Source organism: Cyprinus carpio, chromosome B18 (genome assembly GCF_018340385.1).
Source record: "Cyprinus carpio isolate SPL01 chromosome B18, ASM1834038v1, whole genome shotgun sequence".
Classification (NCBI taxonomy): Eukaryota; Metazoa; Chordata; class Actinopteri; order Cypriniformes; family Cyprinidae; genus Cyprinus; species Cyprinus carpio.
In genome coordinates, this window is record NC_056614.1 from 6857898 (window position 1) to 6885851 (window position 27954).

Here is a 27954-nt window from a genome sequence, read left to right on the forward strand (position 1 = left end):
AGATGCAGCATCTGTGTTGTTTTTGTTTGTTTGTTTATATTTGAATTGTATTATTATTATTGTTGTATTATTTTATTTAAGTGATTTTGTATTGGAAGATAATGGACACTTTTTGAAAAAATGGCTTTATAAAGGTAAAAATGCCCATAAAATGTAAAAATCAGTTATTGGAAAAGATTACTTTCTATCGGTGTGAATAAAAAAATAAAAATAATAATCACGTTTAATCATTTTAGACACGTGATTTTACTGAAGGCTACCAGGATAATGATAACTAAGTTTATTAAATTTATAAACATAAACAAACTATCTTCAAATTCTCTATTTCCAGTTTGTAGCGTATATCATTCATTGTAACATTTAATCTGATTCTCATGCTTAAGAATCTGTTACTGTGAAAAATAATTTATGCTACTACTGCCACTGACTTGGTTTTAAACCTATGTTATTATCCAATTTATGAGCCTTAAAACATCTTAAAAAGCACACATGTAGGTCAGGAAAATCTAAATTTTCTCAGGGGAGCATGCCCCTGAACACCCTATCAATCTCCTTTTTGGGACCTTGGTATGTATAAAAACCTGCGTACGGCCCTGGGCGCTATATAAGACTGAATCATAAGACACTGCCAAAAGCTGTACAGCTATTATTGTTTTACTGATACTTTCAATTTTCTTGATATGCAATTCTAAAGAATTCTTAATATTTATTTATTTCTCTTTTTATTTGATTGTTTGATTGGGGTGTTTGTGATGTTAGTGTTTATTTGATTTTTTTGTTTTTTACTTATTTGGGATATTTTGATCTTTTAATCTTGTATTGTTGTATTGGTTGGGCAAAACTTTAGTAATAGTGTTGTTACAAATATATTACTAAGTAATATATAAATATACAATAACAATACAATGTGTAAGTACAAGCAGGTTTTTTCAGGCTTTTATTGTAAAAGGAGATTGTAAATAGAAGAATAGAAATAGAAGATTGTAAATAGGGCCAGGGTTCATGTTGACTTTATAAATATTTTATTTATAGTTCAGGCAATAACTCTTTCGATTTTACATATTATGTAGTAAAGTCTCTACTCAGTCTCTCTATCCACCAAAGGGTCATTAAAACGGCTGAAGACCTCTGGTGTACTCTCATTAACATGTGTGCATGTTTTGAGCAGGAGGGGGCAGACTTTACAAGATAATGGAGGATCCTATTGCTGTGATTGGCTGTTTTTTTCTGTGTAGGAAAATGTGAGGGGGGTGGGCTTGCCTTTCTGGAAAAGGAGGAGGAACAGGAGACTGTGATGGTGTGTGTGTGTGTGAGAGAGAGAGTATGCAGCCATACACATGCTGGTTGGCATGGACACACGACAGGCAAATGGAAAAGAAAAATTCTAAAGATTCTGCTTCCTTCCAGTTCATAATCAGGTAAGGAAAAGAAAATGACAAATAAAGAATAACAAAGACAGATAGAGGGACACTGGTTGTTTGCAGACTGATGAATGTGTGTAATCTCAACAGAGAGGTGGATAGATGTATGCTTTTGGTTCTTGTGTGAAGGTCTGCTCACATGTGCATAATGAAGAACCTGGTGATATTTCTATAGACTGTCGCATAACATGGCTTGTTTGTGAATAGATATATTTGTGGTCATTTGCACATACACGAAAGATGCAAAAGATGCAGCATGCAGGTCTTCATTGCATATCACATATATGTTTAATGGCTAACAAGCTTGTGAGTCTTCAATAACAGCTTGGACTGTATTTGTGCGTAATAAAGTGCATGCACGTTTTTGGATGCTTGCAGGTCTTCTCTGTGGCTTTGCTGCTGCTGATAGTATCATGGTAACAGCTCAAAACGCTGTCAGATCTGTCCTCCTGCTAGTTTGCTGTGCTGTTCTCTGCTCCTCTATAGGTGAGTGTCTCTGACCTTGGCTCAGTGCCAACCTAACATCTGTGCCTGATTGAAATCTCATGAAACCTGTGAACATACCCAGGTCATAATTCAACTCAAAATTAGAGGAAAGAAATTAAAATTTATATGTAATATATAAATAATTTCTATGAATATTTTTAGGACAATTAAGAAAAAAGAAATTCCTAGAATAAAAAAGTGTGCTGAATTTGGAATGTTGTTTTGTCCATATGGAAGTCAATTTTCACTAAAACCGTTTGGTTACCAACTTTCTTCAAAATATACATGTCCAGTTTTTTTTTTATTAGTTGTGGGTTTTTTTGTGTGTGGATTTTGTTTTTTTATATGTGTGTGTTTGTTTAATATCATCATATTTTTTTGTTATAAGTTTTTTTTTTTTTATTATTTTTTTTTTTTATGTTTTTACTTTTTATATACTTACCAAATAATAAATATGTGAATGTGAAATATCGATTTGAATTACTTGTGTAACTTTACAGTGGTTGTATATTATATTAAAGTTTTTACTAAGAAAAAAAAGTCTACAATGTAGTAGATGAACAATATATTGTTATATTATACACTAATATATGTAACTATATTATTCCTGATTCCCAATATTTTTTAGCTAATCACATCTTTTATAATATAATATAATTTATTATATAATATAATATAATATATTATATTATATTATATTATATTATATTATATTATATTATATATTTTAAATATTTTTTTTATTATTTTTTTGTGATGTGTGAACTGATTCACTTAATTGTCCATCTGTGACTAACATCTATTTATCTAATTATTATTTCCAACAGCTCTCTTGCTCTCTGACCCTCTCTGTGACAGAGGCTCTCAGTGACAGGGGTGTAGATAAGATCACACTCTAAAATGGATTGTCTATTCTATTTTTGTCAGTGTGAGGGGCTATGAAATCAAGACCAGACAGAAACAAAGACTGGTACATATTATAGAAATATCAGGTGGCACAATACTGCATGTGGTATGTACTGTAAGTAGTCACAAAAGCCCCAAATCTATAATCTAAATGCAAAACAATAAACTTTTGGATTTATTTGATTTCAAAATATTGTGCTATGCAGCAAATAGAGAAAAAATATATTACAGCAATTGTGAATAAGTGCGGTTATTTGAGGTTTGGAGGTGAAACTGATGATTCCAATCCATGCACACACAGTTCACCTCAGAGATGTAATATCAGTCAGCACTTTTGGGTTCAAGTGACACATTTTACAGCATCGTTCTTGAGGAAATAATTTCCCTCAGCTTTTCCTTTGGGCTCAGCTTTGGTACACTGCACACATTGAATATTGTGTAATTATTAGCCTAAGAAGCTATTTTTTTATTTTTTTTTAAACCAAGCTGACCCTTAAAAATTCTTTTGTTGGTGTAACCTTATGTGGTCGTGTTGATTTAGTAATACTGGATTGTATAATTTAGTCATTACATTTGTGTATTAATTGGATAAAACTGCATTTATGTATTTGAAACAATCTTTATTTCTGAATTTATTTCTGTTACCAGCAAATATGAATTTTGCTGACCGCCTAAAGCCTTTTATTTAGCATATTCTTGTAGTCTGTATCATCAGTGGCACATGGATATTGCAATTTTTACTGTCAGTCTTTGCATTTCAATTAGATTCAATTTAAATTTAGAACAGAAATTATTATGCCTGGAGTGATTCAGAGTGTTTTAATAAGTCATGGTCTATATGTTCACCCACATTGATTATTACTTTATTAAAAAAGTGAAAGTGAAAGTGACGTGACATTCAGCCAAGTATGGTGACCCATACTCAGAATTCGTGCTCTGCATTTAACCCATCCGAAGTGCACACACACAGAGCAGTGAACACACACACACTGTGAACACACACACCAGCAGCAGTGGGCAGCCATTTATGCTGCGGAGCCCGGGGAGTAGTTGGGGGTTCGATGCCCCGATTTGCTCAAGGGCACCTAAGTCACGGTATTGAAGGTGGAGAGAGAACTGTACATGCACTCCCCCCACCCACAATTCCTGCCGGCCCGAGACTCGAACTCACAACCCTTCGATTGGGAGTCCGACTCTCTAACCATTAGGCCACAACTTCCCACTGTAGAGTACATGCCACAACTTATAGAGTACATGTCCTCTGAAACAGTGTGACCTGAGTATTAATACATTTTCTAATCAGTTTTTTTTTAATTGGTTTATTTATTATCAGTTTTTTATTGATTAAGGGAGACCAGACCACAGATATTGATCAATGGGAAACAAAGCTGAAACCAGAATACCATCTGCGGTTGTCTGTGAAATGAAGAGCATCAAGATTTATAAGCACAGAAACAGAGCTTTGGGGCGGAGATAAAATTGCAAAATTTCAATCAATATCTAAATACAGAGCTGAATAATAGGCACAGAATGCAATCAATATATGCTATTTGGGCCATACCACACTTTTTATAGGGTAAATGCAGTACCAATGGCAAACAACCTCAGTTTTAGACAGAAATGAGAAAAATGATACACAGTGTTTTATGGCTTCTGGGTCAAATCATTGCCTTGAGACTCTGTAAGGGTAGATGATTGAGTCTGTCTTATATTACATCCAGCTTCAGACATCCAAAAAATTGAATTCCAGAAAGATTATTATTTTTTTTTTTTATGCAGTTTAGAGTCAAAACAGGTTTGTGTGTGTAAGAATACATACGTTCACACACATTTATATTTTACTTACCCAAAAGTAGTATAGAAAATGTTAAAAAAAAAGCTAAGAAAAAACGGTCTATAGTTTACATGCATATGGAATAGTATTTGTCATTTTAGCAACATTCTTACAACAAACTCCTTTATTGTGCTCTAAGTTGTGCTTCTAATATCATTTGTAGAGTTACTGCAAGTAAAGCATTCTAAATAAGTCCCTTCTAAGGGTTCCATTTCAGTAAGGACACTTTCATTAGATGAGACCGCACATGTAGGCAGCAGACAGCTCACTGGGATTTGGAACAGAGCTATAGTGTGTGACATTTCACATTAAAGAACATCCCTCCCACCAGTGATGGTAACACAACCCAGATCGTCTAAACCAATTCCACACTAAGAGATTCTGAATCCCCATTCTCCATCTCCATCCATAATTGCCCCGCAGAAACATGAACACGTGTTCAGCAAATCATGTTGGGTTCCCTTAGTGACTCAGACTGTGGAGACCCTGAGAGGAAAATCAGATCACACAGGATGTTGGCATGATAGCAACTGCTGCTGGAGATCTAATAATAACTAATGCCAAATGAGCTTTATTAGAGTTGATCAAGTATATGATCATTTTTATGGCAGTTTTGAAAGGCTCAATCTCTGATATTCTGTGATATTCCATCCATTCCAGTAAGAATTTATTCTGATGTTTTAAATTTGTCAATGATAAAATTTTAACTTACCAATATAAAAATATAGCTCTTTATACAATACAGATTGTTTCAAAGCAGCTTCACGGTAATAAACAGGAAATTAACAGAATTAGTGAAATATGTCATTAGATTTGTTTGGTTTTTTTTGGTTTGGATTAGATTAGATTAGATTCAACTTTATTGTCATTGCACATGTAAGGTACAAGGCAACGAAATGCAGTTAGCATCTAACCAGAAGTGCAATAAGCAGTAAGTACAGAATATACAAAGTCTACAGTATGTTACAAATGTACAATAAATATGCAGATAAGGCAGTATTATGGACATAATTTACAGATTTTAAATACTGTCAGCATGATATACAGATAGGTGTACTATGAACATACTGTACAGATGGATTATGTAAAAGTGTATGTACACTATAGGCAGAAACTATGAACATATGAACATAATTTACACTAGTGCAATGAACAGTAAAGTGCATAGAAAATATTTCAGTGTGCAAATGGATTACTCAATTTTCTGGATGAACAGACAGTTGTGCAATTAGTAGTAATAACAAGTTTACTGTTTTTTGCTTGTTTGTAGTAAATAAATAAATAAGTCAGATGTAGTGATGAGGAGGGGTGAGGATTCTGTGTGTGTGGTGTGTGTGTGTGTGTGTGTGTGTGTGTGTGTGTGTGGGGGGGGGGGGGGGGGGTCAGAGGGCAGAGTTCAGTAAGGAGACAGCTGTAGGGAAAAAGCTGTTCCTGGATTTGCTGGTCCTTGGCTCCTGAAGCGCCCCCCGGAGGACAGGAGGTTAAACAGTCCATGGTCAGGGTGAGAGGAGTCCTTAAGAATGCTGCGAGCTCGACGTAGACAGTGTTTCCTCTGGATGTCCTCAATAGCAGGAAGTGTTGTCCCTGTGATGCATTGGGCGGTTTTCATCACCCTCTGCAGTGCCTTGCGGTCACCAACTGAGCAGTTTCCATACCAGACTGTGATGTAACTGGTCAGGATGCTCTCGATCGCACACCGGTAGAAGTTCACCAGGATGGCTGAAGACAGCTGGTTCTTCTTCAGTGTCCTGAGGAAGAAGAGATGCTGGTGAGCCTTCTTGACCAGATATATATTTGACCAAATATATTTTAAACCCTTCAAATATGAGACAAATTTAGATTCTGCTGCAAAACAGTTCTAAACAGACAAAAGTTCAAGTCAGTTCTGTTCAATAACTGGGAAAATGTAATTATGAAACAAGTTCAGTTCAGCTATCAGAAGCTCTATAGAAAGCAACAGTGTTGGTACTGAGCTCAAGTCAGTTCAATGTTGATTCAATACAGTTCAATAACAATGTCAGTGTTGCAAAATTCATTAAAGATATGAAAAAAATGATTCAGGGATGAAGCACATCATCTCAGGTTATGCATGTAACCATGGTTCCTCGAAGGAACGAGATGCTGCATTGGAGAATGCTTTGGGACAACCTGTCCTCCAACTAATACCCTCGTATAGGTTGTTTGTCCAAATCCCTGAAATATGACCCATCAGAGCGTATACTACAATTGCGCCCCTATCGGCAAAAGGTAGTTTTCATATTAATGTTTTGTACTCTTTTATTTGCACTGTGATTTGTGTTTCGTGTAGCTCAGTTGGTAGATTATTGCGTTATACCTTGATATGCAATCATGCTATCATGGGTTCGATCCCAGAGAACAGACGTGCAAGTAAAATGTATATGCTCAATAAATCATAATTTAGCATGATTTCTGTGAGGGTTAGGTTTAGGGGTGGGGTTAGGTGTGGTCATTCGAACGAATAAGCCACCTAGTAAAATATGTACTAATTACTGTGAGATCGGTGTAAAAAGTCCACACATTGCATTTAAATAAACGTGCGTTTTGATTGGTAATGACGTTATACGTCATTTCATGATGACAGACGCAGCGCGATACTGTCATTATTTTTTACGCCCGCTAGAGGCCGCTTAACTTTAAAACATAAATATAGGTCGTAATAAGGTGCTTGCACAAAACGACCTATATGGTCGTTTTTTGTTGGAGGACAGGCTTTGAATCACGTGTGTAATCAGTCCAATGAATGGGCGAGACGTCATAGGTGCCTGATGTAAGCGACCTGAAAGCTTAAAAGCACGTTTGGTGAAACCGGTGTCAGCCTCAAGGAGTGAAGCAAGTGCCGGCAGAGATGCCGGAAGTGTGGCACTGCGACGCAGCATCTCTTTCCTTCGAGGAACCATGGTAACCTGAGACTTTCCTTTTCAGGAACTTGAGCTGCGTCTGAGAGCGCTTTGGGAACGAGAATGCCCACGCCGCCAGACTTTCAAATCTCTGCCTAGTGTGGAAGCCTGCACAGCTAGGGCAAGAGAACAGAAGAGCCTAGAGTGGCTCACATATCTAAGCCATAGAATCTGACAAAGGTTAGGGGTGTGGACCAACCTGCAGCGTTGCAGATGTCCTGCAAAGAGACACCTGCCAAGAAGGCCTTGGAGGCTGCCACACTCCTTGTAGAGTGAAACTTGACCCCTAGAGGCGAGGGGAGACCAGAGGACTCATAAGCGATGGAGATGGCATCTACTATCCACCAACTGAGGGTCTGTTTTGAAATTGTAAGACCTCTCTTAGGGGGACCATAGCACACAAGCAGCTGGTCCGCCCTTCTCCACAGGGCAGCTCTGTGGACATATACATCCAGTGCTCACACTGGACAATTTTGGTGGTCTGGCTCCCTGAAGGAAGGAGGACTGAAGGCCTGGAGTACAACAGGGTGTGGTGTAGAGGAGGGGACTTTAGGACATACCCTGCTTGAGGGTACAGAAACGCTTTGGCCAGACTGGGCGCAAGGTCGAGATAGGAAGGGGCCACAGAGAGGGCCTGCAGATACCCAACTCTCTTGAGAGAAGATATTGCCAGAAGAAAGGTAGTTTTTATAGTGAGATGGCAATCAGAGATCTCCTCAATTGGCTCGAACGGAGGCTTACCAGAGCTTCTAACACCACAGCCAGGTCCAACGTAACTGTCTGCCCACTGACTGGCCACCGAGAGGGGTGTGGTAGGCTGCAATGGCGGCCACATACTGTAGACGTTCAGGTTGGAGTGGGTCAACCCTGCGGAGAAACGGGCCTGCAGGAACTGCAGTTAACTGGGTCGAGCTGGCGGTCTCCGCACCAAGAAGTGAAAAGTTTCCACTTCAAGGCACACAGTTTCCGGATTGGAGGATGGTCTTAACAGCCTCGGTTGAGAGACCAGAAGCTACGAGCTGTACCCCCTCAGAGGCCACACCCATAACTTCCACAGCTCCGGGTGGGCGTGGGCTATGTTGCCCTCTGCTTATAAGAGGAAATCAGGTCCAAGAACCATACTCGGCCCGGCCAGAACGGGCTACTAGTAGCATATGGACCCCATCACAGCGCACTATCTCCAGAATGCCCAGATTCCTAAATGCTTCCAAAAACTGCTCATGACTTTTCAACGCTAATTTTTTTTTACTGTCTTTAGTAAATCCTCACATGAGATTTCCACCAGACTCTGTTGCAGAGTCAATTCTGCTCTGGTCTAAGTGATAGATTTAGAGGGGGCAAGTGTAAGGTTGTTTCAAAACCTATATGTCTTGGGTGAGTTGTTTATTTGGAGATCAATATGATCATTGGCGAAGTGTCAACCAAATTGTCACACCTTTCTATAAACCTGTGCGGTCCTTGTGTGTGGGACTGTTGCCATTTAATTACTGTTGTTTAGTGTCCCAGTCCCTCTTGATTGGATTTGAGAGATTAACATGAAGTTGTTGTTTTGTTTAGGGCCTCCTTTGCTGTCTTCCTATGCCAAGACAGAAGACAAGCTGTTTAAACATCTCTTCAGCAATTACCAGAAATGGGTGAGACCAGTGGAGGATCTAAACAGAACGGTGCAGGTGAAATTTGGTCTGGCTATCTCCCAGCTCGTGGATGTGGTGAGAAGTAGTGATGCTGAAACAGCATTCTCCTCATCGAAATCTGGTCTTACAATAAACAATTTTTATTTATTTCTTTTGGTCAGAATGAGAAGAACCAGCTAATGACAACCAATGTTTGGGTGAAGCAGGTAAAGCAGGACTAATCCATTAAGGTTGATCTGATTAATACAAAATATTAATTATTTTTATTAGACCTTTATTTTGCTCTTGTCATTGTGTTCTGCTCTGGTAATATTTAGTCATTGGTACACAACTGACACACATTGCTTTTAATTTGCGCGGGGACCAGCTTTGCAGATTAATCCATGTCTTTCTACATTCAGGAATGGACAGACATGAAGCTCAGATGGAATCCGGATCATTATCTGGGCATCACCTCCATCAGAGTTCCCTCAGACTCCATCTGGATTCCTGACATTGTGCTCTATGACAAGTATGTGGTGCCACTCAGTGCCTACTGTATGAATCAGAAAGGAAACCAGACAGGGACTGAACCTGACATTTAACATTCCTGTTAGAACAATAAATATCATAGAGATTCATAATATGTTTTATGGATATTAAAAGTGATATTATGTATATACTGTGCATCACATGACTTACTTATTTCATATATATGCCTAAATTGTGAGTAACCATTATAATAAAATACCTTTTTGTATCTGAAGAAGAAAGCAGTTTGGTACTAGATAGTCTGTTGAGCGCTGAAATCATTAAAATCTCAAAAATATTTATTTTGAAGCCTGATCAAGTCTAAATAGTTGTAATTCTTACAGTTTTATTGGTTTTCAACCTGACAAATGAAAAGCAAACTGTTCCGCTGCTAATTTATGGTTTTACAAGTCAAATCCTTTGTGCTCGACCCCTATAGAAATGTCAGAGAAAAGCATTTAGAAAATTATCATTTCAGTTAGGTCAGTATTTATTTCCCAATGTCTCCAACTTCTTGCCTTGCTTGTAACAGTACAAAAATCTTGACTTTTGTGATCTCAAATGCTACTCTGAGTAAGAAAGACATTTTTTTTACTTTCATTTGATAATATAGAATGTTAATTTTGTACCTGCCTGTATCTCAGCTTGATGACTGTGATTCTCACCTGCAGTGCAGATGGTAATTTCGAGGCCACAGTGACAAAAGCGGTGGTGAGATATGACGGCACTATCTCCTGGACCCCCCCTGCTAACTATAAATCTGCATGCACCATCGATGTGACGTTCTTTCCCTTTGACCTTCAGAACTGCTCCATGAAGTTTGGCTCCTGGACCTACGATGGTTCCCAGGTATGCTGTATTCAACTGTTATTAAAGGCATGAAAACCAATGTTTACATCTAGAAAGGAAGAATTTACCTAAAAATGAACCTGAATGAATTTGACCTAATTAGCTATCGTCAGTTCATAGTGACCACTTTAATCAAGCAAAATAAAAGTAACTGAAGTTACTCAAACTGTATATTCAGAGTCAGAGCATAGCTTTTTGTGTTTAATATATGGAAATGTATGAAACAACTAAATATTATCCCTTTTTTTGGTGGACATTCTCCTTGAGGATGTACATGTAGACAAACGTGACTATTTTGACAACGGTGAATGGGAGATTGTGAAGGCCACAGGTATCCGGGGTTTGAGAAGTGATGGAACCTTTTTCTATCCATCCATCACTTACTCCTTTATTATCAGACGTCTTCCTCTTTTCTACACACTCTTCCTCATCATTCCCTGCATTGGATTGTCTTTCCTGACCGTGCTGGTGTTTTATCTCCCATCTAACGGAGGAGAGAAAATCTGCCTCTGCACGTCTGTCCTCGTCTCTCTTACTGTCTTCCTTCTGGTGATAGAAGAGATCATCCCTTCCTCCTCAAAGGTGGTACTCTTTTTAAGAATTCAAAGCTATATTATGTGATTTAAACATTGAATTGATGTGTACTGAAAATCAGTGTGCCACACACATTTTTGAATAATTTCACATTATTGTCAGCAATAAAATTGCAGTGTGTTTCAGCTACTGGATGTTTTACTACAGAAAGTTCATTCATTTAGGCATTGAAGTGCTTTTCTGTATTTACTTTGAGGGCCCTTTTGTCATTCTGCAGTTATGGTGGCAGATTCTGTCACTTACTTCTAGATGTCAAAAACTCAAACTACAATGCATAATTTCTCGATTAAACTATATAAGTAATACTTTTGAATATATGGAATGGTATATATGTTATATCAGTGACACTTTAGTATAGGGAACAATTTTCACTGGTTGTTTATTAGCATGCCTGTTTTTAAAATATTGGCTGTTTATCAGTACTTATAAAATTTGAGAAGAAAATAAATTATTTTAACAAGTAATGTTTTTGGGCTGGCAAAGTTATAATATTAACAGGGACAATAACCTCCAATTCCATTATCATTCCATTCCAAACCTATACGACTTTGGATAATCTTCATAACACACACACACACACGCACACACACACACAAAGGAAGGAAGGAAGGAAGGATGAAAAACACACACAAAAATATATTTCAATGAAATGACTTTATGGATTTTTTTGGTGGGGTTTTTCAAAGGTTTGGTTACCTGGACTTTCTTTTTTCTTTTCTTTGAAAATTAACCCTAAAAGTCCTATAGGTTTGGAACAACATGAAGGTGACAGTATTTATTTTTTTTGGCGAACAATCCCTTTAATGTACTGAATTAACATACATAAATTAATACATTTTTAAAAAAATTTGAAAGACATATTGAAATTATTTATTTCCAGTGATGATTGTGATTATTTCCATTCTTTTGTTCTCATTTTCAAATTGCCAAATGACTTTCTGCTTTGCTCTTATCTTTTCTGTTCCAGGTGATTCCTCTCATTGGAGAATATCTAGTCTTCACTATGATCTTCGTCACACTTTCCATCGTCATCACTGTCTTTGCCATTAACATCCATCATCGCTCCTCATCCACTCATCACAGCATGGCGCCCTGGGTCCGCCGTATCTTTCTGCACCACCTGCCTAAACTGCTCTGCATGCGCAGCCATGTGGACCGCTACGCCACAACAGCTGCGAGAAACGGAGGAGAAGGGCTGGGCTATGGGAAGAGTTCGGGCCAGGATACCACTCCTCTGCTCAATGCAGAACATAGTCTGCGGGCAGCCTTAGAATCTATACGCTACATCACACTTCATGTGGTGAAGGAGAATGACGTCAGAGAGGTAAGATTGTTATTGTCTCACTTTAGACTAAATAAGCTTTGAGATCTAATAAATTCTAATGTAATGCCTCCTTTTAGGTTGTTCAGGACTGGAAGTTTGTGGCCCAGGTTCTGGATCGGGTTTTCCTGTGGGTGTTTCTCTTAGTATCACTGCTTGGCTCTGCTCTGCTTTTCATTCCTGTCATCTATAAATGGGCCAACATCATTGTTCCCAGCTATAACACGTGAATGTATAAAATTGAAAAATCTTTGGATTGGATAACGTTTTTGCATTATTATATTTATAACTGTCTCCTCAAAACATCTATGCAACTTGTGGCAATTGAGCGCTGTCATTTATGCTGTAACATGCTGCATCACATTATATGTTGTATGCTGATTTCATTACAATACAAATTACAATAATAATGACTGTGTTAAAGTTATTGTACTTCATGAAAATGTTATAAAAACTCCTAAAGGTTATATATAATCATGGATTTACTAGGCTGTAATGTTAACCATAATGTAAGTCATAATACATAATAAGTCCCACTTCAACTTCCTGTTCATATATAATATGCACGCTCCGGATTCCTGTTTAATAGAAAATACATCAGTACAGGACAAACTTATCAAGTTATTTCATTGGATAAAGAGTTTTACAGGAATTGCTCAGACTACAATAAAAAATTGCTGAAAATTTCCACACTCTCGATTGTAGATGTGTTTGTTTCTTCATCATAACTGATTTGGAAACATTTAGCTTTACATCACTTGCTCACCAATGGATCCTCTGTAGATAATAGGCTCCATCAGAATGAGAGTCCAAACAGCTGATACTCCATTTGTTTCTCTGTATGAAACAAAACAACGCCTTCCTGGGAAAAGTGAAGGGTTTTCATATTACCAGTCCATCCCTGTCTACAGTCCTTCTTCTTAACTTCTTATATTTTATTAACACATCATCACATATTTCTGTAGTTTGATACACATTAGTAATTATGCTGACTAGACATAGACATTTTTCAGCTTATGTCTTTAATAATTCATTTATTTAAACCTGTGACACTGCATTGTGGTTCAAGGGTTAACTCTTGGTTATTCAACATCCAGTCCCTCTCTCTGAAGATGTTCACTCAGAGTCTTTGTGTCACTTGCTTTGCTTCTGAGCAGAAAATTCACTTGACAGCCCACTGGCTTCATCTAAGGGTAAGAGTTTTTTCTTCTTCTTCTATTATTTTGTATTTATTTACATATTTCTGTTGATGTGTTACCATTCTTTAAACAGATCCTTAAACTTTTTTTCTTATTGCTTCTCATTGTATATTTTCATCTCGTAAGTTCCATACTCCCAAATCTTCTTACACTGTCTATGCCTTTCACAACTTCATCCTTGCATCATATTTACACCTAATTTCTGTAATATATATTAAGAAACTCTTTATGAAATATGCACTTGCAATTCAAATACTGGAACATGCTATTTAATCTAAGTGACTATAGTATGTAGGAAATGTTCTTGTTTAGATAAGTAAAATATTGTTTAAAAACCATTAACTAGTTATCTTGCAAAACATATTTTCAGTATTTTTTTGTCTTGTTTTCCAGTAGAAATATCAAAACAATTTAAATTAACAAGTATTGTTTTTTCTTTTTTTCCATTAGAAAACAAGATAACTTTACCATAGAAGTAAAAATGTTTTAAATTTCAAGTTCCTAAATGTTTCTTAAACAGTGTAACACTTGAGAATGGGTAAATTCTGTTGAAGCCAAGCACCCAGCTTCACCAGACAGAACTACAAACACAATAAGCTTGCTTGAGATGACAAACACCTCGCCTTGAATGTAGATGAGAGTAGACAGCTGCAGCCAAAGAAAGGAACCAAATAAGAGCTGTCAACAGCTGACAATTCTCTCTTTACATAGCAGACAGGCAATCTACATGAACAAATGAAAATTTTTTTTTTTTAAATATCGCATTCATATCATTTGTTGCTAATTAAGCAGATGCATCCACAATGTATAGTTGATATAGATAACAGAATAACATTAGACAATACAAGACATCACAGCTGTGAGCCTCCCTGCTCAGCATGAACGTCAAAACAAAAATGTGCCCAGTGGTCTTGAGCTAAATCCACTAAATGCACTCTTTCTCTGATATTGCTCAGAGTGGTATTTGAGGCTAAGCCTGTTAAATGAATTAAATATTACATATAATTTGGTGGTAAAACATAAAGTGTTGCACATTGTATGTGCAGAGACAAGTACTGTATTTATATTTTGTAGAACATTTGCAACTACTTTTTGATCTCATAATTATGGGTAGAAGCACCTAAATAAATTTTATCTTGTTACATATCTGAATAGATATTGAGAAGTTTATTCTAAAAGGGCAAAGTACTAAAAATCAAATGTATGAACAAAGGTCTTTGAAAAGTCACATTCCACACACTTGCGGTCTTCTTGCTCACTTGAACACTTGGGCCAAATATAGGAAATACAATGTGAAAGTAGACAAGTGGTTGATTGCAAAGAGAGCAATTGTGGGTTTTGTGACAGGCCTGTTCTCAAAGAGAAAGTTAATAGAGGCACAAATGACAGGATACACAAATGACCCAATTGGTCCTGCCCCAAATTAACCCTAACCTTGGTTTAGGATGTCAAATGGAGCCATGTTTTGATAGCAACACAGAAAAATATCCTAAAAAATGGAGTATATACAATTGCCACTGTGCATTTAATAGCAATGTGTAATAGGGGAAATTCATATTTTAGCTTAAAAACTGTTTTGCATTGTTTCTTGAAGGAATCTAATGGATCTAAGAGGGTACTTCAACAGGATCGGGTTTACTGGACCATATGACAAACCTGATCTGGACACTTTACACACCATCCATAAGCAGCATGTTATGACTGTTCCATTTGAGAACCTCAGCATCCACTGTGGGGAGAAGAACACGACGGACCTGAACATCATCTATGATAAAATAGTCAAAAACAATCGTGGAGGCTGGTGTTGTGAAAACAACCTCTTGTTCTCATGGGTCATAAAGGAGATGGGTTACAAATACACCACACTAGGCTCCAAGGTGTTTAATAAGTTCCAAAATGGTTTTCACCCCGTGGACTCTCATCTCATCAATATGGTGGAGATTGATGGGAAGCATTACATTACTGACGTGAGCTATGGAGTGTCGTGCCAGCTGTGGTATCCATTAGAAATGATCTCGGGTAAAGATCAGCCGCAGCCTCCAGGTGTGTTCCGCCTATTAAACGATGGGATGACGTGGGTTCTGGAGAAGACTTCAAGAAAGCAAGTGGTCAAAGACAAGTCCTATGCTCATTCCAGCCTCATTGACAGGCGCCTGACGAAGACAATGTATTGCTTCCCATTAACACCCCGTGATAAAGAGCATTTTGTGGAGACCCTGGATTGCTTGCAGACCAGTCCTGATTCTCGGTTTGTGCTGAAGTCCATTTGCTCCCTTCAGACACCCAACGGCTTCAGAGCTCTGATTGGCTGGACTTACAGCGAGATCACATACAACCCCGATGAGGACTGTGACATAGTGGACATGAAGGAAATCCCTGACTGTGAAATAGAAGCTGTGCTGAAGGAAAAGTTTAATGTGGTGTTAGTTAATAAGTTCACACCTAAAAACAAAAAAGCTAATTATTGCATGTAATACAGTACTATACCATGACCCGTAAGTATTGTCATGCATCTTAGTGGACAATACTTGTCACCAGAGATGGACAAATTATAAATCCATTTTATGCTTTGAAAACTTTTTAATGCCCTCAAAAAAAAATAAAATTAAATAAACAGCTACTTTTGAATAGCTGTTAAAGGACAAAAATTCTCATGTGTGGCAAATGGGGTAGTTATGGTATCTACCAGCGGGGGCTGAAAGGGGCATAGCAAAACTTTGATCACTTGAGACAAACTCTTATACCTCCTTGAATGGCTTTTCTTTAGGATGTGACAAACAGGTCTTACCAATAGAAGAGTGTCTGTGAAAGTGGGATTGTCACCACTTGATGTCCAATAAAGTTCAGGTTAAGGTTAGAATCACCCCTTTAATCTATAATCGAGGTAAACCTTTACCTCTTCACTTACTAATAAAGTCTGTAAATGTTTGTCCAGGGTGCTGATAAAACAGAACACAGATAGCATTGTGAGTTAAAACTGGTTACTAACAACAGGTCAGGTTAATGTTTAAATTCAGCAGTTTTGAGTGTGCCGCAGTTACAGCTGACATTCTCTCCAAATATTGCAATCTTGGATTAAAAAGTGACCAAGTATAATGCATCAAGTCAATAAATTATACTTGCAAAAGATTTTCAAAATCTCTCTCTCAAACAATAACAGAAGAAAACTGCATGTACAGTATAATAATTATACAGATGTTGATTCAAATGGGTTTAGTCAGGACACAATATATTTGAAATATAAAATTACATTTATTTTCATTTAAATTTATGTCATGTCTCTTTTATAGTTTTATATGTCTCTTTTAACTTTAACTCTTTTATGTAAATCGACTTTCCTAAAGAATCCTAAAGGCTGATTTATACTGGACAAGTAGGCACATTGAGACGCAGGGTCAGAGTGCAAGTGCAAGTCTGGAGCCAGACCCTTCTCATCCGAAGATGCACGAGTTCAGGGCGACTCTAGCCGAACATGTCGTCTCTGCATTTGTGTGAAACAGAAGCAGTTTGATGTGAAGTTCAAACTCCACCAGGTGCAAATTTTAACGCTTTGACGGAACACAAAGCATAGTTTTTTTTGCATTGTTTGTCCAAGGTATTATATTTGAAGTACGTTTTATTTTTTGTTGTATTAAAATAGAATTAAAATTCATTTAGATACTATTTATACACTATTTGGTTAAAGTTGTCTTGTGTTTGATGCAAAATAAAGCCAATAGTTTAAGATTGTTTTAAACAGTTTGTACATAAAGAAATTATTTATTCATCAACTCATTCATCATGTGAGAAGTCTTGTACCGGCAGATGACTTCTTCTCACCGGTGATTCCCAAGGGTTTTAGAGGACAATTACTCCTCGTTGCCCCCTGTCGTTTCAAAGAATGGTACAACGGCAAACGCGAGAAGTATAAAATCCTCGTCCGTTTGGGAAGGTGCGCGCAGAGTCAGCAGAGGCTCGCAAAGCAGAGCCAGGCGAAAGTATAAATCCCAATGCCGTCTCTACACTGGATGCATCAAAGCACATTTTCTAAATCAATTTTTCAACTTGTCGGTAGCGCAAGTGCGTGGAAGTGCATCAGAAATAGAACATGGCATCCATTTACTGTAGCGCTTGCGTGCAGTTACCGAACGACTGATTATAATGGGGATCTTAACTCAACGTGTCACGCCGTTCGCGTGCTAGCTGCTATATCTGCTCCCCGGACTTGGCTGTGCTCTCTTCACTGTGGGAGAGTCCCTTTGAGCTTGCCGGTTCTGGGCAGACTGGGTGAGTCCTCCTCTTGACTTGAGAGTTAGGTCCTCTGACCCTGGGCTATTGATTGCTTCAGTCAAGCTGCGTTCCTCTCTCTTCTCGCTAGGAGTTAAACCCTCCGCTCTTGTGCTCCATGGCAGTGACATCATGTAGTTGGGCCTCTTGCTGCCTCCCTGATAAGCTGTCTCTATTTGGGTCAAGCCAGGCAGTGCTCCCCTCACCTCGGAGGGTTGTCTTTGAGACAGCCTCTCCCGTTTGAATGTCTGAGGTCTTCTCTCATTGAGTCCTTGTACCTTGTGCTCATTTGAGCCATTGAGTAGCGGCATCAGGTTTTAGGCCTGTCTCCACCTCCCTGTTAAGCCGCTCTCCTTGTGGGTCGAGCTTAGCAGTGCCCTTATGGGTTTTATATGAACACGCCCCTCTTGATTTGAGCGTCTGAGTCCCCCTTCTATTTTGAAATTGGGCCTCCGCTCTTTTGGGCAACAAAGTGTATCAGCATCTCAACGACACTGAAGCTGTAGCAATGAAAATCACCAACATGCTTAAAAACTCTGTAAATGAATGGTATTAAACTTTTTTTGTTATTACACTGTGATCTTTTTTTTGACCAGTTCAATGCATCCTTGAATTAGATTAATTTCTTAAAGATTTTAATGATCCCATACATTTGAATTACTACAAATATAATAACTGTCCGGGGGTGGGGGTGGGGGGGGGGGTGACCTGGATAATGGGTAGGGGCCACTGGCATACAAAAGGTTGAGAACCTCATATCCCATTGAAATGAAACATGAAAGTCTGAACTGTCCGAGGCCCCGTCCACACAGAGACGCGTTTAGCTGTATATGCATACATTTTGTATCGTATAGGCGTTTTGTCCACATGGATCCGGCGTTTTTGGGAGAGTGAAACCAATAATTTTTGAAACCGGGTCCCAGAGTGGATAAATCTGATAATGCTGCCCTTGCATTTTCGTGCTGACAACGAATCCGTATATTTTCTGAAACTATTGACATCATTGGCCCATGTCTCGCCCCTAGTCAGACACTGCTACGCTACATCATGTAATAGAAACATGAACAAACACTGAACGATTGTCTTTTTATTAACTAACATTAACACAGATTAATAAATGTATTGTTCCATGTTCATTTGTACACCGCGTGCAAGATTTATGCGCATAGTCCAAGTCTTCTTCTCCGTTTTTAGTGTATCTCTGTGAAAGAATTACAGCGCTGCATACTGGTCTGGCATGTATACTACATCGTTTTGTGTCAGTTTTGTGGTTTCGTGCGGATGCAGATATTTCTTGAAACAATGAAAAAAAAAAATTGGATAGGGAAAGCTCTGGCTTAATTCTGATTCTATGGCATAAAAGAGTTATCATACTTGCTTACAAAAAGACATTTACATTGATTAATTATTTCATAAAGAGAAATAAACACACAAAGTGCAAGTAGTACAAAGTTTTCAGATATCGTTTAGAATAGAAAAGCAAAAACAGGGAGGGATTAAGGAATAGTGAAAGCATAGAGGAAGAATTTATTTATTTATTTATTTTTTCGGTAAGATGCAGTGTGTTAGTAAAATCATGTATGTGCCATTCTTTACTACTTATGTAATGAGCAGCACACTGAACTGGTACAATGATACAATTAATAAAGACAGTATGTAGAGTGTTGCCCAAAAAGGCAAGGATATTTAGTTTTCAGACAAGATTCTGCATTATGTCCTTATAATTTCTGTACCAAGTTTAGTGTGCTGCTCATTACATTAGTAGTAAAGAATAGAATATACATCTAAGATTTGCAAATGTGTCACTCAGTTTTCCTTTTTCTGCTGAAGCACTTGACACATATATATCTAACTGTTAAAAATACAGAGACAGTGAATATCAAAACAACTGCGAACAATGTAACCACAACATCTACTGAGTAATAGGAGTACCAAGGCAGTTTGTAGGATTCTGAACGAAGGTGAGGAGCACCTTTGTGTCTCATTACAAACTCAATCCAGAAGAGGGCACTGTCCAAAGGTTTAACTGGAGTATCTCTGTGCAGATGAGACAGTCTCTGCATATTCATTCTGTAGGATGGATCATTGATTACATTTTGTATAGCCGTGTACAGTGTGTTTTGATCTAAAGTTGCAATAGAAAGTATATTGGCTCCTCCCCTATTTTGTAATCGAAGAAGATTGTCATACTGGTCAAAAAACAGTGGAATTCCAACCACTGGAACACCATGATACAAAGCCTCTAGTACCCCATTGGTTCCACCATGTGCAATAAAAAGTTTAGTCTTTGGATGCCCTAGAAGATCATTCTGTGGCATCCAGTCAACCAGTAATGTGTTGTTGCCCAAACCAGATGGTCTTTTTCCAGTGTATCTCCAAATAACCTTTTGAGGGAGCTGAGCAAAAGCGGCTGCTATTTCCGCTGTTACCTCATCTGGTAGAATACTAATAAATGACCCTAAAGACATTATAACAACTCCATGCTCTCCAGAACTTTGCATTAAGACTTCCAGGTCATGTGGAAGGGCCTTCGCTGGTTTGCACTGGAAGCCACCAATGTAGATGATATTTGGCATTGTTGGACGTGGAAATTCAAAGACAAAATCAACCCTCATAAGCCATATATCAGCCCCCTGGAGAAGTTCATAAAAACGTACAGGTGGATAGAAGTATTTGTCACAAAGTGCTTGGTACTGTGCCAAATTAAAATAGCCATTTTGAAAGTACATTAGCAAATAATACATACTATTTTTTACTCGCTGAAAAAAGTTCATTTTGTCTGTGTTTCTAGATCCTGTGATAGGGATGTAGGACAATGGTGAGGGAGCGATCTCAAAATGTCCCTCTCCAGGAGTGGTCCATCTCACATTATATACCATGGGTAACTTGAGTTTATGAGCCAGGAGAATTCCTGCACCCCACCATGGATCAGTGAGCACCAGATCGTATTGATTTTCCTTCAGTGTCTTCAGAATTTCCTCACTTTCAAATATGTTTGTTATAAGCTGATATATCATTTCATGGGTTTCATAAATGACACTAATCATATCCCAAAACAGCCATACAGCACTTAGCCAGAAGCTCTTTCCTCTTTCATAGTCAATCATTTTGTTGAGCACATCTACCACAAATTCTTCATTTATTCCTTTGGTGTTAGGTATGGTTATAGAGTTGTAATAAGATGAGTTCTCCTTGATGAACCAGCTACTGGAGCTGCGTATTACATCAACGTTGTGTCCTTGATCATGTAAAGCCTTGATGATGATGTCCATGTTCACCCAGTGACTTCCTTCCAAAGGTACCACCAAGATTTTGCCACCATCACAGAGAGAACCAAAAAGGATTATGATTGGTATCCAAAGCGTGACAGAAACCATATTCTTAGAAAATGGTTTCATCTTTCTGTAAATGATAAAACAACTGAATTAAATATATTGGATAATATTATTGTATGTTGCACAGTACAGTATAGTCAGTAAAATAAGGAAATAAATAGATGTACACTGGTAGCCCAATATTCATGTCACCTAGTTATCTGAATGCCTTGTAATCAATCAGGAAAAGTAATTCATATATGTTTCTTTCTGGTCACTGTCTTGTTTTCATGTGTCACTGATTACTGAACAATATGGACTGAAATAGAGGTGGTCAAATGTTTCATACCAAGCACAAAAGTATATTTTATATTTTTATGATTTTAAAATCCAACACTTATCTTCAAGTTGTTGCTGCAGATACAGTAGCTGCTATCTAGTTCTTCTGTTATAATTGTTGGTTTGTCCTGTCTTTAGTCACTTTTCCTGACCAGTATTGCCAGGAAAGAACTTCTGAACATAAGGAAATACTCTTTTCTGATTATTGAACATTCTAACATTTTATTTGACCATTTAGCTGGAGGTGCAGTGATCCTGCCCATTAAATGCCACACTTCCGTCATTACAAACACAGTTCAACGTTTCGGTGTTTTCCGAAACCATAGTTTAACCGAACATTCGCAAACAACATCGCAAACTTACGTGGTAAGAACTACAGCTCTCGACCTGTGGTTAGAAGCATAGTTTTTTTGTTAGTAAGACATATGGACTTAAATAAATTATGCTTTTGGGCACAATAAGCAAACTAACATGCAGTACATTCTATATCTTCCAATCTATTTAAATATATACACATTTTAATCGATACATTTTAGTGCGTCCTCAATAAGCGTCGTTTTTGAAGAGTGCGCATAAATGTCTAAGGGAACCCCAGAGTATGATGTAAGAGGAAACCCACAATGAATGAAAAATCAAATAAAGCAAAATGACAGGGAACAAAACATAGTAAATTAGTAACAGGTGTCATGTTCAATACGGCAGCATCTCCGAGATCTCAAATCAATTAATGTCTGGTTCATTTTCTCCCTACATGCAAAAACTCAAATCTGCCAAGAATGTAGTAATGGGGGCTATAAAAAGAAGGACCAGTGAAGCAGAGTTGGAAGTACAGGCCTACTTTGCACTGATTAGAGTGTCACTGAAGCTACAGCAAATCTTTCTGACCTGACAAAGCTGTTTGAGTTTCAATCCATGTTTTGTCATTATTGAATGTTGAAACCCACTTGTTCTCACAGAAACTGATGTAGTACAGTCATTACAGTAATTCATAATATTCCAGAAATACTGGGTTGAAAGTGTATAGTTTGGATGGTTGTGATCAAATCAGAGCAAATCAACCTTTAAAAGTAAATGGGGCTTTAAATAACATTTGTATCGATTGCATTGTTTCGGCACTAGGTGGCGACATGTGACTGTTAAAAATGTATTTGTCAATGAATCATTCATTCAGAGATTTGTTCAAAATGCTGATTCATCCAGTAACGAAACAAGTGTAGTATTTATGAGTGAGCACGCAGACATGCAGCGCTGTTGTGATATGGGAGTCGACATGGAGACATAAATACGTAATGTAAATATATCAAAACGTAATTTTTGATAAGTGATATGCATTGCTAAGAACTTCATTTGGGCAACTTTAAAGTTTTTTTTTCCTCAATATTTAGATTTTTTTGCACCCTCAGATTGCAGATTTTCAAATAGCTGTATCTCGGACAAATATTGTCCTATCATAACGAACTGTACATCAATGGAAAGCTTACTTATTCAGATGATTTCAGATGATGTACAAATCTCAATAAAAAAATTAAAAAAAATAAAATAAAAAAAAAAAAAAAAAAAAAATTCCTTCCCTTACGACTGGTTTTGTGGTCCAGGGTCACATATTAATTAATAAATCACAATAATTTGTTAATTTTTGTTTTTATAATCAGTTGTACTAAATGATCATGCTGATAGCCCTATTTATATTATTTACTATTCATACAGTGTAACAAGTAAATCAATTAAATTTGGCAAAATTTATCTTCCACGTATTAGTACATTTTACATTAGTACACAAACACACACACACACACACACACACACACACACACACACACACACACACACACACACACACACACACACACACACACACACACAGGAACACTTTTTTTGTAATTTTGTATTTTGAAAGGGTAAAAATTGCTGTTTTTTAATTTTTTTTATTAATTAAATAATTTTCTATTTTTAATCTTCCAAAAATTTTTTTTTACATTTATATATATATAAATTCTGAAATATCATTTGACACTGAAGATTAGAGTAATAGCTGATGAAAGTTCAGCTTTGCATCAAATAAATAACGTTTTAGTATATTATAATAGAAAACTGTTCATATCTACAAGCATCACACTGGGGCTACTAAATTGTACTGTCTTTCTCACAATGAATTCCTAAAACTGTTGCAGAAAACTACCGATAATCTTTGAAATAATGGAAATGTAACCCTTATTTTGAATCAGTACCCTTTCATTAATAAACCTGTGGTGTTAATCCCAAAATTTTTAGATAACTTACAGTTATATTGATTACTTCTGCTTTGCTCAGTGCTGTTCAGTGATAATCCTTCTCTGAAAATGGGTAAATTACTCCTTTAGCATTATAACATATGGAAGGGTCCTTATGAAATACAAAGAGCAGCCCACAGCAATAAAGTTCAAAGTGCAAAGTTAATTTGTATCATGGACTATATGGCAGAACAGATGTTTTTAAAATGCACACTTTTACTCATCTGTAAATTTGCTATTGATTATTATTCTACAAAGAATAATTTATACTATTTCAAGATTGTGACTATATCTTTGCACACTAGCTTACAATAAAACAACATAACTACTGAGTAAAGAGTAATTTGGCTCAGCGCCCATTTAACAGGTTGTTATCAGTATATGGACTTTGACCTTGAGAGAAAGCAATGAGGGAATGAGAGGCAATACATGAACTCAAAAGGACTTCAGTCTGGTGAATAATGTGAACATGCTGCATGCAAAGGCAAACGTCTCAGTATTAAATGATTAGATTATACACCTTTCCTACACCTTTCTACAGCAGTCTATAACTTTTTTTTACATTATTAAAGACAGACAAGATTCTGTAATGGTTGTAATATTTAAAATGTTCAATGAATGAAGTTTGTGAACTATGTATTTCTGCATTATTTTATGTACATTAGATAAAGGCCTATAAAAGAGAACCCGACGAAACTGCAATGTCTTTGGGTTATTTCAATATTACCTGTTCACTTCTAGAGGGTATGCTCACCCCAGGCTGGATGTGAGTTGCTCAGAAGGAGTCGTGAATAAAAAAAAATGCTGTTGCCCCTATCCTGGTGTTTTATGTGTACCTAAAACAACAATAGATATCATTAGGGTTATAATAGCATATTGATGCAAACATAACTGGAAAAAAAAAAATTACAAAAAGAATAACATGGTTTCTATAACTGCATGTATTGCATTATTGTCTTCACATGCAACACTTGTAATTTACACCCCCCCCCCAAAAAAATGGGGATGGTGCAACATAATAGAGCTATACAGAAAATAGGTGAAAAATGCTTTTTTTAAAGCCTTTCGAGAAAAATATGCATTGACAGTGGAGAAATTCAATATTTATTACTCCATTAAATGTATGGCAACTGACAAATTTGAATGCAATTTCAATGAAAAACAAACATTTTAAAATATACATATGTTTAATATTTCCTTCCCATTACACATTTAACAGAATAAAAACAATCAAAACATTTTTTTAATGTAAGTGATCTGGTTCATATAAAAATGTATCACTCAGTTTTCCTTTTTCTGCTGCAGCACTTGAAACACAGATATCTAACTGTTAAAAATATGGAGAGAGTGAATATCAAAACAACTGCGAACAATGTAACCGCAACATCTACTGAGTAATAGGAGTACCAAGGCAGTTTGTAGGATTCTGAACGAAGGTGAGCAGCACCTTTGTGTCTCATTACAAACTCAATCCAGAAGAGGGCACTGTCCAAAGGTTTAACTGGAGTATCTCTGTGCAGATGAGACAGTCTCTGCATATTCAGTCTGTAGGATGGATAATTGATTAATTCCTGTATGGCTACATGCAGTGTGTTTTGATCTAAAGTTGCGATGGGAATGATCTTGGCTCCTCCCCTATTTTGTAATCGAAGAAGATTGTCATACTGGTCAAAAAACAGTGGAATTCCAACCACTGGAACACCGTGATACAAAGCCTCTTGAACCCCATTGGTTCCACCATGTGCAATAAAAAGTTTAGTCTTTGGATGGCCTAGAAGATCGTTCTGTGGCATCCAGTCAACCAGTAATGTGTTGTTGCCCAAAGTAGATGGTCTTTTTCCAGTGTATCTCCAAATAACCTTTTGAGGGAGCTGAGCAAAAGCGGCTGCTATTTCCGCTGTTACCTCATCTGGCAGGAAACTGATAAATGATCCTAAAGACATTATAACAACTCCATGCTCTCCAGAACTTTGCATGAAGACTTCCAGGTCATGTGGAAGGGCCTTCGCTGGTTTGCACTGGAAGCCACCAATGTAGATGATATTTGGCATTGTTGGACGTGGAAATTCAAAGACAAAATCAACCCTCATAAGCCATATATCAGCCCCCTGGAGAAGTTCATAAAAACGTACAGGTGGGTGGAAATATTTGTCACAGACTGCTTGGTACTGTGGCACATTAAAATGGGTGTACATAATGTACATTAGAAAATAGAAATAAACATTTTTTACTCTTTGAAAAAAGTTCATTTTATCTGTGTATCTAGATCCTGTGATAGGGATGTAGGACAATGGTGAGGGAGCGATGTCAAAGTGTCCTTCTCCAGTAGCACTCCATCTCACATTATATACCATGGGTAACTTGAGTTTATGAGCCAGGAGAATTCCTGCACCCCACACCGGGTCAGTGAGCACCAGATCATACTGTTTTTCTTTCAGTGTTGTCAGAATTTCCTCACTTTCAAATATGTTTATTATGAGCTGACATATCATTTCATGGGTTTTATAAATGACATGAATCAAATCCAAATGCAGCCATACACCGCTTAGCCAATTGTTCTTTCCTCTTTCATAGTTTATTACTTTGTTGAGCATGTCTTCTACAAATTCTTCATCCATTCCTTTGGTGTTAGGTATGGTTATAGGGCTGTAATAAGTTGAGTTCTCCTTTACAAACCAGCTGTTGTATGTGCGTATTACATCAACGCTGTGCCCTTGATCATGTAAAGCCTTGATGAGGACTTCCATATTCACCCAGTGACTTCCCTCCAAAGGTACCACCAAGATTTTGCCACCATCACAAAGAGAACCAAAACAGATTACAACTGTTATCCAGAGCGAGCCAGAAAGTGTGTTTTTAGAAAATGGTGTCATCTTGCCTGTAAGTGACAAAATAATTGGATATTATTATTGTATGTGGTCAACAATGTGCAATAGTGTATAGTCAATGAAGTTAAGAAACAGACAGTCCATAAAATGTATACTTTTTAAATAACCTATTAAACATGTTAGGATTTGGAGAACATGCCATAATATTTTCAGTTCCATTTATTTGTGTCATCTCAAATTTCCACCCGACTCAAGAATATTCATGATGTCCAGCTGAGTGGAACCAAAAATCTCAGGACACTTTAGGTTTTTACCAATGCAAATGCAAAAAAATGATAATAATAAAAGCAAAAATGTTACCTCATCAATGGATAACTGCCATCTTCACTCCCTTTATTACTTTTTACATTCTCTAAATTGTGACTTATAAAGAACATCCTTATAAAGTCCAGTACCACAACTACCTACCAGTGTCACATTAGAGCTACTAAATTATAGCAAAGAGAAAAAGAAATCCTTTCAAAAGTTATAGGCTATTTTAACCCATAAACTGTAGATTACTTCCGTATAATGTGCATCTGCTTTCTTCAGTGCTGATATCTTTATCTTGGCATGATACTCTTTGACCAACTTATTAGCATTGCAACATATCAAAAATGATTATTCAAAATGCAGTGAGCAGCCAACAGCAAGACAGTTCAAAGAGTCAAAGTCTGTTTGTAACATGATCTTCATGGCACAGATGCCACTTTTATTCATATATAACGTCGTTAGTGATATCAGTTCTAAAGAGAACTAGCCTAGTTGCACTTTTCAACAATACGAAAACATGCACAAAACAAAACAACTCATTTGTAATTCTGTATCAGTATGGACTCCGAACTTGAGAAAGAACAATCAGGGAATAACGGTTCACTTGCGGGAATGCATGGATTTAAAACGAATTTAATCTGTTGAATTTTGTGAACACAGACTGAATGCCACACGCACAAGTAAAAGTCTCAGTAATAAGCCTGTACGATTCGATCATACACACCTTTACAGAAAGGACACCAGTACAAGCCGTTAAAAAACAGATTTGCGACAGTCCAATATATTTCCACTGGAATCGGACAATGCGGAAGTAACGTTATTTCCAAACACCGCTCTGTCTGAAAGATGGAAAATGCTGCCTCCCTCCGAGGCAATAATAATAAGCCACGTTTAAATCATCAAACAACTGATTCGAGAATTTTTAGTGTAGTAATTAATTAAAGAAATGACGG

The 27954-nt window shown here is 37.2% G+C and overlaps 4 protein-coding genes across 8 annotated transcripts; 2 read left to right on the plus strand and 2 right to left on the minus strand.

Annotated features, from left to right (window-relative positions):
• Positions 1-1260: 1260 nt before the first annotated feature.
• Positions 1261-13161, plus strand: LOC109075879 (neuronal acetylcholine receptor subunit alpha-5-like). 4 transcript variants are annotated; one of them, XM_042743770.1, is made up of 10 exons: positions 1261-1418; positions 1800-1907; positions 9123-9274; positions 9361-9405; positions 9601-9710; positions 10381-10558; positions 10808-10889; positions 11052-11140; positions 12120-12476; positions 12554-13161. In XM_042743770.1, exons 2-10 carry the CDS (start codon positions 1835-1837, stop codon positions 12701-12703), a joined length of 1236 nt encoding a protein of 411 aa, XP_042599704.1. In that variant the 5' UTR covers positions 1261-1418; positions 1800-1834; the 3' UTR covers positions 12704-13161. The 4 variants fall into 4 exon arrangements, with proteins under 4 accessions (XP_042599704.1, XP_018947271.2, XP_042599703.1 ...); XM_019091726.2 differs by having other exon boundaries at positions 10808-11140; XM_042743769.1 differs by having other exon boundaries at positions 9123-9235; positions 10808-11140.
• Positions 13162-13559: 398 nt separating this feature from the next.
• On the plus strand, positions 13560-18381 carry LOC109098442 (arylamine N-acetyltransferase, pineal gland isozyme NAT-3-like). Its single transcript, XM_019112031.2, has 2 exons — positions 13560-13666; positions 15267-18381. Exon 2 carries the CDS (start codon positions 15274-15276, stop codon positions 16144-16146), a length of 873 nt encoding a protein of 290 aa, XP_018967576.1. The 5' UTR covers positions 13560-13666; positions 15267-15273; the 3' UTR covers positions 16147-18381.
• Positions 18382-19192: 811 nt separating this feature from the next.
• Positions 19193-27824, minus strand: LOC109098257 (UDP-glucuronosyltransferase 2B31-like). Of its 2 annotated transcripts, XM_042743694.1 has the most exons (3): positions 27726-27824; positions 24589-24697; positions 19193-21340 (listed from the first exon to the last, which is right to left on the minus strand). In XM_042743694.1, exon 3 carries the CDS (start codon positions 21334-21336, stop codon positions 19741-19743), a length of 1596 nt encoding a protein of 531 aa, XP_042599628.1. In that variant the 5' UTR covers positions 21337-21340; positions 24589-24697; positions 27726-27824; the 3' UTR covers positions 19193-19740. The 2 variants fall into 2 exon arrangements, with proteins under 2 accessions (XP_042599628.1, XP_042599627.1); XM_042743693.1 differs by lacking the exons at positions 24589-24697; positions 27726-27824 and adding an exon at positions 23872-24002 and having other exon boundaries at positions 19194-21340.
• LOC109098443 (UDP-glucuronosyltransferase 2C1-like) lies at positions 24958-27848 on the minus strand. Its single transcript, XM_042743696.1, has 2 exons — positions 27726-27848; positions 24958-26739 (listed from the first exon to the last, which is right to left on the minus strand). The coding sequence occupies exon 2, from the start codon at positions 26732-26734 to the stop codon at positions 25139-25141; it is 1596 nt and encodes a 531-aa protein (XP_042599630.1). The 5' UTR covers positions 26735-26739; positions 27726-27848; the 3' UTR covers positions 24958-25138.
• Positions 27849-27954: the final 106 nt, after the last annotated feature.

What these genes read in the sequence shown, in the direction of transcription:
- LOC109098442 (XM_019112031.2), top strand. Translation starts at nt 15,274, where the DNA reads ATGGATCTAAGAGGGTACTTCAACAGGATCGGGTTTACTGGACCATAT.
- LOC109098443 (XM_042743696.1), bottom strand. Translation starts at nt 26,734, where the DNA reads ATGACACCATTTTCTAAAAACACACTTTCTGGCTCGCTCTGGATAACA.
- LOC109098257 (XM_042743694.1), bottom strand. Translation starts at nt 21,336, where the DNA reads ATGAAACCATTTTCTAAGAATATGGTTTCTGTCACGCTTTGGATACCA.
- LOC109075879 (XM_019091726.2), top strand. Translation starts at nt 1,835, where the DNA reads ATGGTAACAGCTCAAAACGCTGTCAGATCTGTCCTCCTGCTAGTTTGC. An exon ending in TGTTCTCTGCTCCTCTATAG is followed by an intron (nt 1,908 to 9,122) that starts GTGAGTGTCTCT and finishes TGTTTTGTTTAG; the next exon opens with GGCCTCCTTTGCTGTCTTCC. An exon ending in AGGAGAATGACGTCAGAGAG is followed by an intron (nt 12,477 to 12,553) that starts GTAAGATTGTTA and finishes GCCTCCTTTTAG; the next exon opens with GTTGTTCAGGACTGGAAGTT.